This window comes from Podarcis pityusensis (assembly GCF_964106645.2).
Source record: "Podarcis pityusensis genome assembly, chromosome: 12".
NCBI lineage: Eukaryota > Metazoa > Chordata > Lepidosauria > Squamata > Lacertidae > Podarcis > Podarcis pityusensis.
The window spans coordinates 13,922,499-13,936,868 of NC_138037.1; the positions used below are offsets into that span (position 1 = coordinate 13,922,499).

Consider the following 14,370-nt stretch of genomic DNA (forward strand, 5'->3'; position numbering starts at 1 on the left):
GCTTCACTGGGAAGGCAGCACAACAAGAGGCGCTGCACAGCTCTCCCTCTTGCTGTGCTGGCTTCAGTGATAGCTGCATAGCCTGCATTCGCTCCGTAAGACGCACACACTTCCCCCCTTACTTTTTAGGAGGAAAAAAGTACGTCTTATGGAGCGAAAAATACGGTACCTATTGTGATGTTGCAGACTCTGCCAAATTAAATTCACAAGAGCAAAGGCACTGCTACCTACAAACACGTGGTCCCAATTCTAAGGCCCCCACCCAACCCTTAGCATAGTGGGGTCCCTGCTTTCACCTCCTAGCGCTCCCATTGGCCGTTGTCACACAACAAACCTTTTGTTTTGCCCACCCAGCAGCAAATGATGAGTGCCTGCAGCACTCCTACCACCAGATGCTTCAAATCACAACTTGCAGCCACAGCTGCTGAGCTGCGCATGAGCACTGGCCTGTTGCAGCTGAGGAGCAGGAGGAGGAAGCAGCCACTTGGGCAGCTGCTAGCACTACACCTAGCCCTCCCTGCTCTGCTTATTGCTGCTGTGTCTTCATCGTGCCTGTCTGCAACTCTTCACATGCAGAGAACATCACAAAGCCACAGGGAGGTGAGCCAGCTCCCCATAGGAGTTAACTTAAGAGAAATAAGAACATAAAAGAGCCTGCTGGATCAGGCCAATGGCCCATCTAGACCAACATCTTGTTCTCACAGTGGTCAATCAGATGCCTGTAGGAATCTCCCCCACTGTGGTTTCCAGCAACTGGTATTCAGAAGCATTACTGGTTCTGGCCATGGGGGGGTAAGAGAATAGTCATCATAGCTAACAGCCATTGCCAGCCTTACCCTCCCTGAATTTGTCCAGTCATCTTTTAAAACCACCCAAGTTGGGAGCCATCATAGCCTCCTAATGAGACCAGGTACCATTGTTTAACTATGTGCTGCCCGAAGAGTTGGTTGCACTTCTGCAGCTCCTGCTCAATCTCTCCAGCATCAGCAACAAACCCTGTTAATCAAGGTTGGAAAACTGTGCCTGTTTTGCTGTAGTGTAACAGGAGTGGAATGTAGCAGTCAAATCATGGAGAGGGCAGCAGGGGGTGCCTGCTTTCCTGGATTTGTGTGTGTGCATTGCTCTCTCTAGAGGGACGTGGGTGGCGCTGTGGGTTAAACCACAGAGCCTAGGGCTTGCCGATCAGAAGGTCGGCAGTTTGAATCCCCGTGACGGGGTGAGCTCCCGTTGCTCGGTCCCTGCTCCTGCCAACCTAGCAGTTCGAAAGCCCATCAAAGTGCAAGTAGATAAATAGGTACCGCTCTGGCAGGAAGGTGAACGGTGTTTCCGTGCGCTGCTCTGGTTCACCAGAAGCGGCTTAGTACTGCTGGCCACATGACCCAGAAGCTGTATGCCGGCTCCCTCGGCCAGTAAAGTGAGATGAGCGCCGCAACCCCAGAGTCGGTCACGACTGGACCTAATGGTCAAGGGTCCCTTTACCTTTACCTATTGCTCTCTAGTCTACTGAATGCCCCATTACATTTTTATCTTGGGTCTCCTAGTCTGGAACTTTAAGCACTACACCATGTGGAATAGTGGGGGTAGGAGGCAGCCCCCCTTTTTTGCTTGCGGTATACTGAATAGGTGGTGGTGGTGGCATATTCTGCAGGTATTTCCTTAATGACAAAAGTGGGGCTATTCCCCAAATTCAGCTGCAGAAAGGAAACTAAGCCAGATCTTGTGATGAGGATACTCAAAATTCATACTGCATACTTCACAATTATAAAGTAATAATGTTACACTTAAAGAGGAGGAATGTAAGCCTGGGTCCTAAAGTTACCTAGATGCACTGCTGCTCAAAAGCTTGCAGGTATCTTAATAACTTCAGACTATTCTTCCTTTGACTACAACAATGTATTTCAATTTTTATTTTTATTTTCAGGTAATTTCACATTGACTTCTCTGCACAACTCTCACAGAACTTGTGTGCATTGCAGAGGATTATGGGGAGTGATTTATTGCTTATAAAAGGTGCACTGTTCAGGCCTGAGCAGTCTGAACTGAATCACATGCTTCCCCTCCCCTGCAGCTGTGCATTGCATGGGACAATCAATGGTAGAGAGAGGACATGCCAAGACTGACCTTCTCATTGACAAATCCCTTGATAAACTGGAATTATAAACTTGATAAAATGAAATTACTGGTCTAGAACAGGCATAGGCAAACTTGGCCCTCCAGATGTTTTGGGACTACAACTCCCATCATCCCTGACCACTGGTCCTGTTAACTAGGGATGATGGGAGCTGTAGTCCCAAAACATCTGGAGGGCCAAGTTTGCCTATGCCTGGTCTAGAACAATAGGTGAGCACTCATACGAAGATTAAATGGATCCCTTACCATCTACTGGAGTTAGAGGGGCCTTCGTATCGCTCTGGACAGAACCAGGCACCAGTCCAGATCCAGGCCTCCTTATGAATGGTGGCCTCATCTCAATATCTCCTGGTTTCTCTTTCAACATTGTCCCATCAAGATGGTCAGCTTGAGGAAGCTTGAGCCGACTGGTATAGGGAGGAGACACTTTAGTCCTGCTAACAGGAGCACTTCCATCAAGATTTTTTGCCGCAACTTTCTGAGATATATATGCATTTAATGCCGCCAACAGAGCCTTTCTGTCAAATCCGTCATCTGGCTTTAGTGGGAATTTATCTCTCTGTGGTTGGCTGAAGGTTCTCACTGGGATGTTCTCGGTATATTTTGAATGGGCTGCTGGTGAATGGGTTAAAGCAGGAGCTTTTCCTTTGGAGTTCTGCACCATGTAGTTGATGATGGTGTCAGGTGGGACGTTATCAACCTAGAAGGAAAAGGAAAGTTGTATTAGAATCGGTCTTATGCTAACCCCTTCTAATTAGCCAACATGGGAACTCCATAAGAATACATAATGATGTGTTTCCTACTTTAACTTCATGTTTAAGAAAGGGAGGGAGGTAGCCCACATTCCCTATGCAAATCAGGGCTGGATTCTGAATCATATATCAATTATGATGCACATTTACCTAGGTCTGTTTATTTTGTGCTGGTGCAAAGGGACACTTTGTTTATCTGTTTCTCCCTTATATAAGTTGCCATGATAGCATGGAAACCCTAGCATTGGAGGACCAATAATTTATCAACCCTTGCTTTGGTTTCTGAGGTATAAAGGGCATCTTCTGTATACCTCAAAATGGATATTTCTATTCACAAGAGCAGGACACTTGCCTTTAAAATATAATGAAACATGATTCTTAGATCTTTTATACAGAGAGAGGCTGTGCGCAAACGCATGTTTACATGGTATGCCTTAAACTCCCACTGCTAGATTGGGAAGACGATGATTATTTGTTCCATTTATTTAACCAAAAACTACTTGGTTGTAATAAAACCCTTAAGCAGTTTACAAGCAATATTAAAATTATCATTTAAAACAGTTCAAAACAATTAAGTATTTAAAAATAATTTTTATTAACAATAACAAAGATAATATCTCATCAATGCCCACATGTCCTGATAAGCTTGCCTAAACAAAAATGATTTAAGCAGGTGCCAAGAAGAGAGACTCCTTGATGTAAATAGATAGGGAGTTCCAAAAATACAGGTGCTGCTGCTCTAAAAGATCCATTTCTCACAACTGCGGGGTATTATCCAGCACCTGTAGCAGTACCAGTTCTGCAGATCGGAGCACTCCAGTGGGCAAACACGGGATACGGAGATCCAACAAGTACACACAACATTTAGTTGGCCATTCGAAGCTGTTTCTGGGGTGTGGACACTGTCACATGCTGCCAGGGACTGGACAGAGGAGGAATGGTGGAGACCTCCTCCTCCCCAGCCTGAACCTTGCAGAGAAAAGGAAGACAGTATAGATTTACAACAGTGGTTTGCGGGAGGTCACAGCTCAGAGGCAGATGAGGGGCAAAGTTGGGAGATAATGGGAGACACGTCATCACTAGAAAGCATTCCAGACACCCCTTCCCCCAGAACATGATGAGCATTGGAAGTAGGAGAGCAAAGAGCTCGAAGACAAATGGCCCTAAGCAGCCACCATAAGGTGGGTGGGGCTGTTGACAACTGAGGAGAGAAGGGGGGGTGCCTGGAGATTACTCAGAGCAATGCCATTACTCTAAGAGGCTTCAATAAAAGACATTGGTAAGAACTTGTCTATTCCTGGCAGTCTACATGCTGGCAGCTTCTAGGAGACTTCACCCCCAGAGGTGCACTCCATTGTCTCTTGAGACAGATGGATGCCAATGACAAGACAACTTTAGTTACAATCTACATCCACCTTGCAATTTGAGAAATGCTGAATTTTGATGAATTCCCCCCACCTCCCAAACACCCCAGCTTCAATTTAATAAGCCTTATGGAGACATCTGCGCCCCCTTCCCTGCCCACTGGTATGGAGAGACAGCAGGTGACTTGGAAACACACCCGATCTTGATGTGTTTGATCAGACCTACAATGACGTGCAAATGCAATTTGAAACACAGTGGGCGGAAATGACCTTGCTGCATTTTAAGCCGATAATGTGTACACAGCCACACTTGCAGAGGAATTGAGCGCCCGTGGGATGCCACGAAAGTGAACAGGAGGAAGACTGGTCCTCGTCTCAGTTATGCAGTGCAATGCTTCATGATGAAATCGAAAAGCACCCATACCGACTCAGAATCCTAATATCAGGGACATTTGTCCCCCTGCACCAGTGCTAGGAACCTTATGCCAAAGAATATTTCTATGCCTTATTATACTGAGCAAATTGCTGGGGAATTGGCATTCATGCAAAGCATCCTTTGAGCTATTATTATGATAATGATAAACCATAAATGGCTTAAGATAATAACCTATTCTTCTCAAGCCCTTTAAGATTCATAACTCCTTTATCTGTATCCACAATTGTTGTTCAACAATTGGATGTTACTGTACGTCCGTAAAATAAGGGAGAAATAAACTGAATTGCAAGGTGCTACTTATGCTGTACATTGAATTTGAGCAAAGTGATGTGGAAATCGCAAAGACAAAGAGGCATTCATATGTTGCTGTTTTTTTTACAAATGCAAAATAGTTCTTGAAGTCTAAAGAACAGAGGTCGCCCAAGGAGCAACACGGAGAGTTGCACATACACAACTGAAGCTTCCCCCCGCCAAGCCCATGAAACTCCATGCTCCCCCACCTAGGCTCCTGGAGGTCAGGGACCCTCTATAATGCCTGGTTGTGGGAAAAGGAAAATCACTGTCCTCTCTACCTGTAAGCAGTCTTTGGACGTCAACATTGTACTCTGAAAGCACCACCAAATTCAAACAACTAACAAAAGTAATGAAGACCCTTTCATAGAATCATAGAGTTGGAAGAGACCACAAGGGCCATCGAGTCCAACCCCCTGCCAAGCAGGAAACACCATCGGAGCACTCCTGACATATGGTTGTCAAGCCTCTGCTTAAAGACCTCCAAAGAAGGAGACTCCACCACACTCCTTGGCAGCAAATTCCACTGTTGAACAGCTCTTACTGTCAGGAAGTTCTTCCTAATGTTTAGGTGGAATCTTCTTTCTTGTAGTTTGGATCCATTGCTCCGTGTCCGCTTCTCTGGAGCAGCAGAAAACAACCTTTCTCCTTCCTCTATGTGACATCCTTTTATATATTTGAACATGGCTTTCATATCACCCCTTAACCTCCTCTTCTCCAGGCTAAACATGCCCAGCTCCCTTAGCCGTTTCTCATAAGGTATCGTTTCTAGGCCTTTGACCATTTTGGTTGCCCTCCTCTGGACACGTTCCAGTTTGTCAGTGTCCTTCTTGAACTGTGGTGCCCAGAACTGGACACAGTACTCCAGGTGAGGTCTGACCAGAGCAGAATACAGTGGCACTATTACTTCCCTTGATCTAGATGCTATACTCCTATTGATGCAGCCCAGAATTGCATTGGCTTTTTTAGCTGTCGCGTCACACTGTTGGCTCATGTCAAGTTTGTGGTCAACCAAGACTCCTAGATCCTTTTCACATGTACTGCTCTCAAGCCAGGTGTCACCCATCTTGTATTTGTGCCTCTCATTTGTTTTGCCCAAGTGCAATACTTTACATTTCTCCCTGTTAAAATTCATCTTGTTTGTTTTGGCCCAGTTCTCTAATCTGTCAAGGTCGTTTTGAAGTGTGATGCTGTCCTCTGGGGTGTTAGCCACCCCTCCCAGTTTGGTGTCATCTGCAAATTTGATCAGGATGCCCTTGAGTCCATCATCCAAGTCGTTGATAAAGATGTTGAATAAGACCGGGCCCAAGACAGAACCCTGTGGCACCCCACTAGTCACTCTTCTCCAGGATGAAGAGGAACCATTTCCTTTATACAAACCTTACGAGACAGTTTGCAAAAAGTTTGACCTGGATAATCAAAGGTGGCTTTTTTTAAAAAATACACACAGCTACTCGAAAAGTGCCTGAACACTCAAATATTGAAGAGGATTTGCGATTTCCCTGAGTCTCCTGTAAACAAACAAGCCCATCAAGAAGAAGAACACAGACACTTCAAGCAGCCTTATACAAATTGGGTACAAGTGTCAATCGCAGGCTAAGCTGGTATCAGGAGAGGACCAGCAGTCTCTCAGCAGCTTGACAGGTCACAACACTGGCAGACTGGGATGCTCTTTGAAAATTCCTAATTAAAAATATGGCATCAACAGCAAGTTAAGCCTATTTTGAAAGCACCCTCATTTCTGACAACAAATGTAAAGTCAAAGAGAGAGAAAAAGACTAGAGCCACATACAGCCTGAAGTTCCAGTATTAACGTTAAAACCATCTTTGACCGTGATTCACTATGGATGTAGACCTGCATTGCCCTGTTCTTTGGCATCTTTGTGGTGAATTGTCTCTGTACTTTCCATTGGACAACAAGAAAGGAAAGTTAATTCTATGTTATACTGGAAGTGTCGGGATGGATTGCACTGGATTGTATCCCTTGACGAAAGTTCGCCAGGTTTGATTTTAGTAAAGAATAAAGTCATATGTGGCTAACTTTAGACCAGGAGATAAAATCCAACACAGTCCTTCTTGGTACTTCTCACCCTTGTTTCATAGCAAGTTTCTACAATCTTCAGGCGGGGGAGAAATTCCTAGAGATAAATGGAACGCAATAGGTCAGGATATGTATGCACAACAGAAAGGTACAAACTGAAAATTTCACCCAGTTATGACTTAGCACAGGTAAACAATGTAGCAGCAGAATTATGTGATCTTAGAAAAGAGCAATCCCAAGTCACACAACTACTATATTAAATAGCACCAGGGTAATTTATTCTATTTTCTGTGAAGAGGAGGATGAGGGAGACCCACTGCATAGAATGTAGCTCTTCCTGATGTATGTTTTTAATCAAAGAATTAAGATCGTTTGTGTCACCGCCATTTTATCTGGTCTTTTTATTCTCGCCGAGTACCTCTGGACACTACTAACCTGCCTCATTTAAAAGTAAAATGAGTTTCACAGGGCAATTCCACAGCAGAATATCTTATTTATTTATTTTTGTAAATCTAATTGCTATTAATGACAGGGATTTGTAAATTCACTTTGCTGGCAAAATTAGCTGTATGGCACAGGAAGTAGCTAGCAAGGGATACGAGGGCAAAGAAAGAAAGAGCTGGAGGGGGCAGGCTGGGAAAAGCAACAACATGAACATGCATCAAATGAGGTTTGATATTTGAGCCAGAGAGTAATTACATCTGACAACAGTTGGAAAAATGCGGAATAGGCTTTATCACATTGGAACTACTCCATATGTGACTTGTGGCTGCAAGCTATACTTGCCTGTTAAATAGTCATGACTTTGCTCAAATACAATTGATTTCAATGGGAACGAAGTGTGCCTAAATGGGTAGCTACCCTGGGGCTGCTTAGCTAGGTGGAGCCACCATCTAATCCAAATATCTTCTGGCTCTTGCCACTAAGGAGGTAAGATGGGAGCGCAATTTCTCCTCCTCCTCCTTCCTCCTGTACCAGCCCCAGGCTGGCACAGCAGAAGGGCCTGAACAAGCCCCCTCAACAACAAATGACCCAGCTTAGGATCCAGGAGATCCTTGGCTCTCCTTGCTCTGCCCCTGAAAAATCCCATTTTGGAACCCTGTGCTTGCTACAGTGGGAATGCCACTGTCAATAGCTCCAGAGCAGCTTCTGCAACAGTGGAACCACCTGCTAGCGGAGTCTGGTGAAGGGACACCTCTGCCATATGCCATCGCCCGCTCCTTGAGCAATTAGGGAGTTAAGATTGCTCCAGACCAGGCATGGGCAAACTCAGCCCTCCAGATGTTTTGCGACTACAACTCCCATCATCCCTAGCTAACAGGACCAGTGGTCAGGGATGATGGGAATTGTAGTCTCAAAACATCTGGAGGGCCGAGTTTGCTCATGCCTGCTCCAGACCATTGGTTCTTCTTAAAATAATGGCAAGCTTTGCTAGTGCATGACACATCAGCCGTTCTGAAACTAAGTCGATCTAGATGGGGTCAATGCCAAACGGTGGGCTGCCCAAGAATCCCAGGCATGTCGCCTTGAGTTCCATGATGGAATAAAAAGTGATGTGTGAATATAAAATAAAAGATGCTTTGCTCAGGTGAAGGAACTACTGTTTTATCAGATTTTGTCACGGTCTTAAGATTTTTTAAAACTATTTGTTAACTTTGAGTCATCCCTGTCTTTGCAGAGGATGAGCTTTAAAATTTTTTATTCTAAAGAACAGTTCACTTGACCCATCGTGGATGGTGCAGGTGACCTAGATAATACAGGATGAACAATAAAAAAGAAAATAAATTACTTTGAAACATGTACATTAACTTAAAGTCAGGTTGACTATGACACACTGCTCACTACGATTTACTTAAGTAACTGACCCTTCAGAAAGAAATGTCACAGAAGTGCACATTATTTTATCCTTTGAAGACTCTTAAAATATTAGACTAGCCACATCTAAGTGAGGAAAAATAGTTCTTCAGCAGCCGTCAAACAAAATTATGGTGCACTAGATAAAAACTGTTATTAACAATAGCTGAACTATTTGAAGGCTCCACAGACCACTCAGGATAACACAATCCCACCAAAAGTAACAATGATTACAAGGATAAGAATTCCTTGACATCGGAGGCTTCTCAGCGAAGGGGCATGCAGGCTCCAAGTCCAGCGTTCTCTGAGAATCCTTGGACAAGATGACATGAAAATCTGCTAGACATACCTTTACTTCAGGTTAAGAACTGGACATGAGAGAATATCAATTGCATTCCTGCCTGTATCTTTATTTTCCTGAACAGCTGCCACAATGGCAAGAACTATACCTCGTACAGTTCATGACATGTTCTCCATATCCATAGATACACAGGGAAAAAATCCTGATTGCGTGAACTGGCCTAAACTAAATTTTAATTAAGATGATCTTCTATTCTCTCTAATTATTTCATGCAAGCTTCGGGGAACGCTGTAACATTAAACAACCAGCAGTCATATTGAGTGATGGCAAGAGGGAGATCATTAATATATCATGAAACCACCAGTGGCTTGGCAGAGAAGATGGATCATCGTAGTTAAGGATCTTACGTAACCTTTTCCTGTCTGAGATACGCTGAAGCTTTGAAATAGTTTCAACATCTACTTCAGAGGAAACCTGCATGAGGAAGGTTGTTAATTAAAACCCTCTAGTTAAAAGTGCCACGCTGCATATAGATGATCAAGCAAAAAAATTGGTCCAAAGACTCTCTTCAGATCAAAACTGGTAATAGTTTTGCCTGTGAAGCCTGACTGTGCAGTTGCCACTTGAATGGACAGACTGGAGGCTGAATAAACAGCCACTCTGCTGTAAAGTACATCTTCTGCAAACTGCCTGTTCTATCATGTGTGTTATGGGAAGGAAACCTGGACACACAAAAGCAGCTGGCTTTCTATGGAGTTTAGTATCTCAAGCTTCATTCTCGACTGGAAAGCCAAAATGCCCCCAAAAGTGTTAAGTTGTGGGTGAACATATCAGACGACACAGCGATTCTTCAAACAGCTCTTGTTTATTCGCAGGCCAGAACAGAACTGAACTGAAGGGTTCAGCCAGCCTGCTTATATAGAGCTCCACTAGAACGCAACAGTAACCATTTTCTGTAACTATCCAATCACTGAACGTCACTTTCAATTCCTTATTTGCATATGTGGACCTGAGTGAAAACTATCTACAATATCCCCCTGCTGGCCCAGGGTGAGAACTTCAGTACATAACACCCCTCCCCACCGAGATAAGGCGTTAGTTACAATTGTAATGGTTTCCTTATATACAGCACTACATGTAATGGTTCAATTAGGCACAAAAGCATATCGGTTACATTTCACCTACTTCCATTAGACTGACAGTATTTGCATATGTGGACCTGAGTGAAAACTATCTACAGTATCCCCCTGCTGGCCCAGGGTGAGAACTTCAGTACATAACAAAAAGCTTCCCCTGCTACTTTTATAACATCCTAGAATCCCTGAACCACTCAAGCTTCTCTGAATATCAAGGGCCATAAGTTACGCACTGAACTCATACTCATTGCTGGCTCCTTCCTGGCCATACATACATTTTTTTTTACTGCAAAATATATTTGCTAAGTGAAATGTGCACAGTACCAAACTCTAGAGAGACATTTTATATAGGACTTACATAATCACTAGAGCAATGTTTCTCCATCACGGGCGGGGAGGGGTGTATGCAGTTCTCGGGTCTGTGTGTGTCAGCTTCCAAAAAATATGTTATATATATATATATATATATATATGTTAGAATATTAAAATATAAAAGTATGATGTGTTATGTTGGGAACACGAGAAACGTATATGATCTTCATGTCATCACAGGTGCACAGATGTTCAGCATTATAATATGAGGGGCATTGCGTACCATATGCGCAGCAGTTCATCAAACACAGTGAAGTTAATCAATTGCTTATTTATTTTGGCTGTTCATTTTCAGTAATTCTGAGAACGTCAAACATCACGTTACTGCTATTACATATCAAATAGTGCTCAGTTTAAGGAGAGGATTTTTAGTGTGCAGTTGGATGCAAAATGTTCATTTGGGGGAAGACACTGTGCATTTAGTGGGGGGGGGAATTGGAAGAAAACTGGACACACTAGGGGTTTGTCTTTATTAACCACTTAAATGACAATGTCAGGCACTATGTAAGCAAATTAGATGAACTCAGCTGCCATTATGAAACTGCCCAAACCATATTAAAACACCTTGTTCTTTTTGGCCAGAACCTCCTTCATCTTTGGGCAAGTAACACTTGGTTACATCCTTCTAAACACCCTTAAAATACTCCTGGTTTTGCTCCTTAGGTCTCTCTCACTATTCAGCCACAACCATTGCCTAGACAAAAGAACTGGTCTTTTGGCAAGCTTGCTCTCATACTTTCTACCACAACAGATATAGGAACCCAAAAACTGGAAGGGGCTCAGGGCATCATGGAAACTGACCTTCCCCAAAACCCACAACATGAATGCTCATTGCTCACTGTAGCATCAACCACTGAAATGTAGGTGTGAACAAACCACCACAGGTTAAACGCTATAGATGATGAAAAGAAAAGAAAAAAGTATACGCTAGCCAATTTTTATTTTTATTTTACTTATCTGCAAGGTTATGAAAAATGGCACCCCACTGCCATCAAAATTCCTTTCAGTAGAAAGTTGAAAAAGAACTTTTTGTCCAGCCATACCTATTAAGCAAATGATTATAATCCATGTCAGAGGGTGGGTTGTGTTCAGTTCATTTTTCTGGGGAGGAAAGGGGGAGCTGCATAATTGCAAATTTCAGCCATTTATCACCTCTCAAGACCCTACTACTAATTTAGCCAGGTGGTATCCTCTAAAAATGTAAAGTAAGCCATTACATTGAACACCATCTAGAGAACTGCTGTTTGTTAATTAGGTGGCACTTTTAATCAGTGCCCTAAGCTAATACTTACCATACTTAGGCTTGCCATAGCACTTTGTCTTCGAAACACTTAACAAAATGTTATCACCGCTCCTCTACATACAGGCTGGCTGCTAAACAGTCATACACCAGAGGTGTAGAAGTTAGGTCAGGTAAGTAGGTCAGGGTCTTCTGATAGATGCCTGGGTGATTTGCAATAGATCAACAAAAGTTTCTGGCTGCTAATTGTTTAGCAACAACATGGTGACTTTTCCTACCTAAGGCTGCTGAAATGAAGAAATCTAAAAGGGATGGACTTTTATGTGAAATGATTATGAGCTCAGTTCAGTTCTGGTCTAGAAAACAAATTTCCAGACTCAGAATGTGCTCAGAGGCATCCTGTGTCAGGAACGTGCCCCCCCCCCCCCCCGAGCACAGGATAGGAGTCAGACTCAAAAATTGAGCTAAGTGAATGAGGGACTGACTCTGCAAATGATAGCTGGCTGACAGAGTCAAGAAAGGGCAGCTCAACTCTCTTCCCGGGGAAGACTCTGTTAGCTCTCAAGAAGAGGAAGAGTTGGAAGGCAGCCAGAGCATTGCTAGGCAATCAGCAGATAAGCAGAGGTCTGAGACTGTGTCAAGTAGAAGTGGGGAGGGTGGAGGCCAGCCTCTCAGTCCCCGTTCTAGGAGACTGGATAAGATCAGAGGGCAATGGAAGGGCAAGAGGGGAAAGGCGGGAGTTTGGCGTCCTTCCTACTGTGGGAGGGACGAAGATTCAGACTGACCAACTATCATCAGTGCGAGCAGGCGAGAAGCCGTGCTCTGGATGTGTTTTTCTATAAATAAACGTACATAAAACTGCCGGAGAGTCCTTAATTCTTATCGGGGCTTGCTTGCCTGCCAGAGATCATTACAGCCTGTTCTTTAATTATAACCAGCAGTGGTCAGTCTGGTGGAGCAGAGCAATCATAGAAGGAGAATCAGTAACACTGTTTTGCATTAACCATTGGCCAGAAAACTAATGACTGCTGTGAGATTGTATACACTCCCAGGCCAGCCTCCTAGGAAGAATATCACAAAAATGGCAAAGTCTAACAGCAAAGAAAAAGAAAAAGAAATGTTTGAAGGAAGAACAGGAGGAAACAACAACAACCACCGTACCTTAAGAGAGGCTTTGTTGCCCCTTATCTTTGAATATAAATTTGGAATTGCAGACTGGGAGAGAATGTCCAAATAGGCAAGGTATTGCTGCGGAGACTTGGCAAAGTTCACATCCTTTTCCAGACCTAAATTCCTGTTGCTTTCAGCTTTCTGCTTTGTGGACCTGCAAGTTGAAATAAAGTTAAACAACGTTACATTATAAAACGTGCAATGGACTCAGAAATTAACCAACACCTTTGAATATTAAGTATATAGTCCCCAGCAACATATAACTAATACTTTTGAGAGGTGAAATACACTAGAATATTTTGAAATATCAATGTTTCAGTAAAAAGACACAAGCTCAATAAGATATATTCAGAAATGGTTAATAAGAATGGGTTGGATCAAATTGGGTCCCTCTGCTGACAGAAAGCTCTTTGATCCAACAGAGATTTCCATGAACTGAAAGGAGAGCGTGATTTTCACAGATTCCTTTTTACTCCTCCAATCTGTTGCACCTCCCTCCATGCTGTTACAAGAGGTCCCCAACCCCCTTGAACAGATCTGGGAGGGGCACAGGGGCAGCCGAAGGAAAGTGGAATGAGCAAAAACTCCCTCTCTGCCTGTTCGCTAACAGAAGCTTCCACTGGATCAAAGGGCTGTGGAAGAACAAAACAAGCCCGTTGTTTTTATTTTTACTTAGTATTGGTATGGATGCCTGGGATGGAGGGATGGTTAACACTGTCCTTCAAAGATTAAAAACAAAGTCCCTCAACTATCTGGAGCATTCCAAAATTCCTGGTGGGAATTTGGCCTGGCCACCAAATTCTGTACCAGTTGAAGTTTCCAAACCATCTTCAGAGGCAACCCCACATATAATGCATTGCAGTAATCTAACCTAGAGGTTACCAGATCATAGATGACAGATAAAGTGAAAATGTGTACATTTATCCTGATCAAGTGTCACTTCCATTCAATCTTCTGTTGATCCCAATATGACTACATCTCTTTTGCCCCATGATTGACAGGTTTCCCTTAATCAGCAACTAACTGAACAAGAGGGTCTTGACTTTCCAGAAAGAATTAAGAACAGGTTGAGCTAGAAGTGTTTCCATCACTTTTAATAGTAAGGCTTTGGGCCAAGTATAGGTTCTCTTTGGTCATAATAACCATTAACTTACCTTGTACAATGAAGGGAATAGGGGTGGGGAATAAAAGGTCTTGCCTGTTTATAGATGCTGCCAAATAAAATCATATTTTGAAGGAATGTGCCATTCATGTGACTGTGATGTCATAAGTTTAATAAATAA

At 43.3% G+C, this 14,370-nt stretch overlaps 1 protein-coding gene across 1 annotated transcript in view; it reads right to left on the reverse strand.

Moving 5' to 3' along the window:
• Positions 1-14,370, reverse strand: part of PTPRN2 (protein tyrosine phosphatase receptor type N2) — a 610,006-nt gene that overhangs the window by 426,375 nt on the left and 169,261 nt on the right. Inside the window, exons 5-6 of the mRNA XM_080974012.1 lie at positions 13,079-13,241; positions 2,377-2,830 (exon numbers count right to left, since the gene is read on the reverse strand). Coding sequence (XP_080830138.1) covers positions 2,377-2,830; positions 13,079-13,241 — 617 coding nt within the window. The remainder of the gene's footprint in view (positions 1-2,376; positions 2,831-13,078; positions 13,242-14,370) is intronic.